This window comes from Drosophila teissieri, chromosome 2R, assembly GCF_016746235.2.
Source record: "Drosophila teissieri strain GT53w chromosome 2R, Prin_Dtei_1.1, whole genome shotgun sequence".
Classification (NCBI taxonomy): Eukaryota; Metazoa; Arthropoda; class Insecta; order Diptera; family Drosophilidae; genus Drosophila; species Drosophila teissieri.
This window is the reverse complement of record NC_053030.1, coordinates 7,132,051-7,139,101: the sequence shown is the minus strand read 5'-3', so window position 1 is coordinate 7,139,101 and position 7,051 is coordinate 7,132,051. Positions and strand designations below refer to the sequence as shown.

Here is a 7,051-nt window from a genome sequence, read left to right as displayed (position 1 = left end):
AGAGCCAAAGTAATCTCAATTTTTTCCAGTGCTTGCTACATTCTCAAAGCTAAATCGCCGTCATGGCAACTGAGAAGATGGAAGATATACATATGAGGCTCAGGGATAGATGGGCGGCCCTCTTTGCTGAGTGACTGCTGCTAAGCTAGGGGCTTTGGCTGCGTTTATGGCCAAGGCGAAGGTGTGGTCGGAAGTGGCCACCCCTCGGCTTTTGGCCAACTGCTGGGTCCTTTGTATGCGAACATCCTCGCACACGTCCACATCAATCAATAAATAAATGCGAGCATAGACATGCAAATCCTCAGGCTGTACAGGCTTTGCTCCAAGTTGGCAATTGTAAAATGGCATTAAGACTAAGCCTCTCAGCTAGATGGACTTCTCCATTTTATCCCTCTGCTGTTAATGCGTTTCAGGTAAATTAGTTGCCTTGGAGGTCAGCAAATTGTGCACATTAAGCTGCCGCACATTATTTGTAAGTTACCTAAGATACCCTTTTTAATAACTTGGCTTTGGAACACGTGGACAAAGCGTAATTGATTTTGCCTCGTTATGAGACGCAATGGGATTTGACAGAACTAAATTGGGAAATTCTAAGAAGCAGAACAAAAGCCATTTCTACTGAGTTCATTTAGGCGCACAAAGTTTATTACAGCAGTTTAAGAACTTGCTCAGTTTCCTATGAGTTGAACAAAGTGAACATGATTACAGTCTTAGCAAATTCTTTTAAACAAAATTAAATGTTCTTGTTAAAATCTGTTAGAATAGAGTTTGTTACTTCAGGGATATTCCTCAGAAATGTGCGTGGTTCAAAACTCGAGCAACAATTATGTAAATCAATTTTCCAATTACGAAAACTTTTTCAATTTAATACCAATATAAAGGAGAAACTTCTCTGCAATAGTTCTTGCCAACTGCTTGTTGTCAGAAAATCATAAAATCAAATGCTGCCTGATCGAGGCACGAAAGTTGTGCTTCGCGAAAGAAAAATACAATTTGGAAATTTTATTACACACTTTCCATTCTGTCAGTTGGTGCGGAGAATTGCGACAGCAGCCGGCGAAGTCCTGTGCCTGCAAATATCATATCGTAAAATGGAAATGAAATTAAACGCTGAACATTATTTATGACGCTGTGCATATCGAATGGCCAAAGGACGAGGGCTGCTCCTGCTCCAGATGCACCCTTTACTATTGGAAATGGAACGCACCACCTTGGCCGCGAGCTACGTGCAGGGATTCGAGTGGAATTTACTTTGTTTTCCATTTACATTCGCTCGCCTGGCACTTTGTTCGCCCGTTCGCTTGTTCATTTTTTCACTATTATTTTGTGTCTAATTTGCATATCGTCCGCGCTTCCTGATTCTGATCCTGACATGCGCCGCCGTTCCGTTATCTACGTCCCTGTGCAAAGGGAAAGGGCCATCCCTCGTCCTGACAGCCTCCACCGAAATTTGTTGCCTCCGAAGGACTCGCCGTACTATGTGCATCTGCATCGCTGCACCGCGTCCTTCTGCTCTTACTGCTTCATTTAAAGTTTATTCGGCAACTTCAAGTGAAAAGTTAAGACAACTTTTTGGTCCGCCCCAGCGGCCCGCTTCGAATTGGAGAAGAACACAAAATGCCATTTCCGTTTCCGGTAACTTTTGCCCCAAGAACAAAGCCAAAGACGGAGTCAGAAATGTTATACCCGTGCTACGTTAAAAACGAGAGCTTGATACTCTGCCAAAACAGGTTTTGAAATGTAATTTCACTGTAAATTACATAATGTATGAACACCATAGCTATATATCATCGTACTTAGTTTTTTCACCCTGAAGCTCATTAAAATAATAGCGAAATTAAGCCACTTGTTTAGACTAAATAAAATGCTACATATTATCTCAAAAAAAGTTTTCACCTAAATTTGCATAATAACATAATTAATTTAACTTTTCATTATGTTTATAGAAACTAGCGCATATATAATTAGGCTAATTGCATATTTTTGTAGCTTGCAGTATTTTTTGTAACCTAACACATTAACATTAACATATTCCAAAAAATAAAAATAATAAGCTGAATTAATCCATTTACGTTGGAATCCAAATAGTTGGCGTACTCCACTAAATATAAATATCGTCCCAAAATTCCATCCAAACAAAGCCCCACTCTCCCGCCCCAAAACATAAATTCCACTCAAATAATATTTGCTATTGTTGTGGAGCTCATTAGTAGCTGCTGGGAACAGACAGGACAACTGAAAGCCATGGGCGTGCAAGTGCGGCAAAGGAGCAGCCGGAAGCTGTGGGCGAGATGCCACGCCCAGGATATCCAGGAAAGACTTTGTATTTCACCCACACGTGCGAGCAACTCGGGATCAACTTGGGACCTTGCATTAAGCGCTCTCCTGGGCGCCCAATCCGAGCCCACTCCACACCTGTTGTGCGTGAGTCTTCGGGACTTTGAGTTTCGAGGGGCGGCTTAACTTATGACTGCTGAAAAAGTTGCCTCGCTACATAAATTAAATTAGAAGTTGCCTGTGAGGACGTGTGGATCTGATATTACGTTTATGCTGCGACATTCATGAGTTCGCAAATTGCTCCATTTAAAAGAAGTGTTTGAATAACTTTTTATAGTAGACTCAGCGTTTTTATAGGTGGGATTCAAACCATTTTTCAAACATTGTCCATTGTATTATAACAATTCATTTAATAATCTTTTAAGCCCTGCCTTAATATCTTACCATTTTCTCGTATAAACAATGAGTATTGGATTCTTCCTTTTTTTGTTGCGAGACTACCTTTTGCGGTTGACATTCATTTGTGGAAATTTATGTTAATTAGAATTGAATTTCGACGCATGCAAAGTTTCGTCGCTCGACGTCTTCGTTCAGTCCTCATTTGATTCAATTTATCTGGGCCTGTCAAAGAATGACAAAGAAAAAAGGACTCGAGTGCGCGGAGGTGTCCTTTTGCAAAACTTTTTTTCTTTTGCCTCCCTTTTCTCTTACTGACGTTGGTATTATGTCGTCATTCCAGTGTTTTTTTTACCCGAACGTCAAAAAGTTTCCACAGGGTTTTCGTATTTTGCGGTTGTGTCGAAATGATTTGTGGAATTTCTTTATTATACGAAAATTTAGCATGGCGTGCTTTTGTGGCTTGTTAAATCCATCAGTAATATATAAAACCAGATTGGTATTATTATGATTGGTGTTTCTTGTCGCGGATGATTTTGCAATGAAGTTTTTGGTCACTCCCAAACATGAGCACCTGTAATAATAATAATAGTTGCAGCACAGTCTAAGGCATCATCTTGGAGAAAGGCAAACCAAACAAGCCCAAAATGCCCAGCATCTAGTTGCCATTCTCGGATATGAAGATCTTTGATACGAACAATGCTGAAGGACTGCTGCACGGATGACGATGAGAATGGCATTGTGCCGCTGCCCTATGTGTGCTCGACTGTCCTTCGCAAGATCCTTACGTGGGCCCATTACCACAAGGACGATCCCCAGCCAACGAAGGATGATAAGAGCAAGGGGCAGCGCACAGACGACATTATCTCCTGGGATGCAGATTTCATGAAAGTGGATCGCACCACCTTGTTTGAGCTCATCCTAGCTGCCAACTATTTGGTCATCAAAGGCCTTCAGGAGCTCCCCTGCAAGACTGTTGCAAAAATGATCAAGGGCAAGATCCCCAAGGACAAGGAGATAGGCAAGACCTTCAACATAAAACGGAGAAGTAAGGCGCGGTCCTGCACGGCACCATAATTAAGTTGAAACAGCTGGCAGATGCGGAAAGGGAGAAGACTTGCGGCATTGGAGCTTTACTTAGTTGGTATATTCATTTACTTTTTTTTTAAATTTTATATAAATAATCTGCAGCTTATATAATTTTAGTCGTACATATATCTTACATATATTAATGCGAGAATGTAAACTCTATTTAACCTATATGCGTGACATTTGATTGTCCTCAATAAATATAACTACGAAAAGAAAAGAACTTGCCATCCATCATTAACGACATTAGTTCTGATTGGTGGTAAATAAAACATTTGAAACAAAGGAAACTTTGATGTACTTTAATTCAAGAAAAAAGAATCAAAATAAATTGTTTTTGGTTTGCTATTAAATGTTACAGAAATGGTACAAGTTAAGTCCGCTTAAAACCTACTTCAGATTTCGAGGTGCACTTGCGATTCTAAAATATTCAACTCCTCGTTAAAGTTCCTTCCTGTTTTAATTTGCTGCATATTCTAAAATGTAAATGGCGTGTTGCGCACTTACAATAGAAATGCAACATTTTCGTTGTATTTTTTCCCACTTTTGCAGTTATTTTTCTCTTTCATTTTTCTACTATCACAACTTGTATTTTACTTTTTTTTGCAGTTTCCAAAGCATAATCAGTGGAGAGGCTACAAACAAACTGAGTGAACCGGGAAAAGCATACAGATGAAGAATGTACATAAAAAAAGACTAGAGAGTGGAAGCTCAGCCTCGAGAAGAACCCAACTTCGCTTGTGCGCATAATTTTCCTGAACGCTCCCGGCTCCGCTTTTCTCCGCTTTCTCCGCTTTTCTCCGCTTTTCTCCGCTTTTCTCGGCTTTTCTCCGATGCCGGACCTGCAGGAAATGGCAGCTATTAGCATTTGACTGCTTCACTGATGATGTTAACGATGCCAGCCAGCGACCAAAAGTCCATCTCTCTCCAACCGACCGAAAGTCCGGAGTCCTGGGACGCCGTCCTGGCTACGACACGGTATAGGGGTACAAAATGTTATATGCACATAAAGTTTTAAGTCCGAGCGGGATGGGGATGCGGATGGAGATGGGGAAGTGGAAGTTCGAGGAGCGGAGCGGACAAAGTCGTCGCCGGTCGGCAGCCAGCATTTATATTTATTATTGCACATTTTATGCGCTCGACTGCACAATAAAATAAATGAGAATCATCCAAAATGCAAAAATGGAACCCAAGAAATTGCGCATTTATGCCGAAATTATTTTGATGTCTTCCTCCTCCTCCTCCGCTGAGCAAAATGGAATGGAGGACGAAAGCGACTCAATGCTCGTGTGCCTCAATGCCTCATGTGGCCAAATAATTGCTGACGTGACACATTTAACTAGACCAAGATGGATTCCCTTAATGATCTCCCAGGGAGGCGGCACGTAAGCGGATGCAATCAAAATTCCATTTGGCGAAGCGCCGAGAAACGCACAATCAGTCATTAACAGTGTTCCACACCTCCGCCATCCAAGCCAAAAAAGAAAAAACAAGCAAGAATAGCGAAAACTAAACAAAATTTGAGGCGGCTCCGTCCGTCAGGAACACACGTACATTCAATTCAATTGAAGATGTGACTGATGCTGGACCACAGCCGAGGGGATTTGCTGCACTGAGCGGAAAATGCTGGCTCAAATGTTCCATCTGAGCTATTTAGGCCTGTATGCATATGTACTTCAACTTATAATAATGGTCACTTTGGTAATGAGCACAATTAATGGTCACTTTTGCAAACACGACCTCTTGAGCATCCAGCGACCTGTGAGTCTTTTCTTAGTGTGCCTTTTAGTATCCTTGGTTTCCAACTTCATTGAATGCTTTTAAAGGAACTTTCTTTCCCAACAATACTCTGGATCTTTCCAATTTCTTTCAGTGTAACGACTCTGCTGGGCTCTGGCAGTTCGAGTAGCTCTGGTGGTTACTAGCTGCCGTCCAGCGAGCGGGCCAGTTCCACCCCACGTCTAATCAACGTCAGCGCAACAATTTGTTATGAATCCCTGGCTCAGCCGCTGTCACATCGCCGCTCTGCTGCACGCTGGCCATTAAAGGATGTCGTGGGTGTGGCACGGTCTGATGCTCAGGCGTCCTGATTAAAGGATATCGGAGCTTCAAGCTGCCAGTTTGGAAAAGCAATTTGGAGTAGCTTTAGCTCTGACCAACACAGCCAAAGAAGTCTAATAATTCGAACAGCTTGGACGAATAGAAAATATATATACGAATGTATTCTCTAAACGGCATTCAAGCATTCGATAAAGTGCTGTCTGCATTCCAAGGAAAATCTTTAATTATAAAGTTTAAAATCAACAAAATATACACTTTGAAGAACGAGTTCCAAATTCAATGGCAAGTGTAAGCGAGATTTTTATTTCAAGTGCATCCGAGCGTTTCGCCCAGCGGCATGAGTTCATTTGAAAATATTCCCATGGGAAAGCAGCAGGCTCGAAATTCAGCTGGGAATCGAATTTCCCTCGGCCGTGCATTATTCAATATCTCGGCACAGAAATCAGCCGGCGATGCACACCTCTTCCGAATGGAAGTCTGGCCTAATCGCAGTGCTGTGCTGAAAGCATTAGGAACAAGGACACATCATTAGAGCCGGCCCAGCCATTTGCTGCAGACTGTCATCCCGCAGTCGAGCATCCACCCAGCAAACAAGCACAACAGCCGGGAGGAGTGCATAATTCATCAAAATCAGCAACAGGAACGGAATCGAACAAAAGTCGACTCTCCCTGCGTGGACTGGGTTGGCTGGGTGTTGGAAATTGTGCCGGGGGTGTACATAAGTGTACATCAATATCGCATCGAATGGCTTCTGCCGTTACCTGGACTACGATTGTAATTGCAGGCCATGGCTGCCTTTTGGTTTTGGTTAGGGGCATAATCAAAAATGCGTGTGCCACGCTGCCGAACGAAGCATAATCCCAAATCGCACCGAGGGGCATCAGCAACATCGACTTAAGTACACTTTGAGAAACAGCTGACTAATTAAAATAATTGATAATTCTAATGGAACTTCAAGACCTTTGTTAGAAAGTGTTTGCTTGGTTTGATTACTAAATGATGCAGGAGATAGATGTTACGATGTGTCAGAAATAAATGTAAATGTTGGCATACATATTTTTGATTTAAATACGGAAATAATTAATTTTGGAACTGCTAAAACCATTTTATTTATATATGTATATGCAAAATAATAAACGAGTCCTTTACTAATAATTAAGAGTCTTTGTTAAATAACGTTACTAAATAGTACATTTTTTACTTACTAAATATATACCGAACTAAATAC

General features: G+C 41.6%; 1 protein-coding gene across 1 annotated transcript; it reads left to right on the top strand.

Moving 5' to 3' along the window:
• Positions 1-3,214: 3,214 nt before the first annotated feature.
• On the top strand, positions 3,215-3,750 carry LOC122614412 (S-phase kinase-associated protein 1-like). Its single transcript, XM_043788979.1, has 2 exons — positions 3,215-3,249; positions 3,357-3,750. Exons 1-2 carry the CDS (start codon positions 3,215-3,217, stop codon positions 3,748-3,750), a joined length of 429 nt encoding a protein of 142 aa, XP_043644914.1.
• The last annotated feature ends 3,301 nt before the right edge of the window (positions 3,751-7,051 follow it).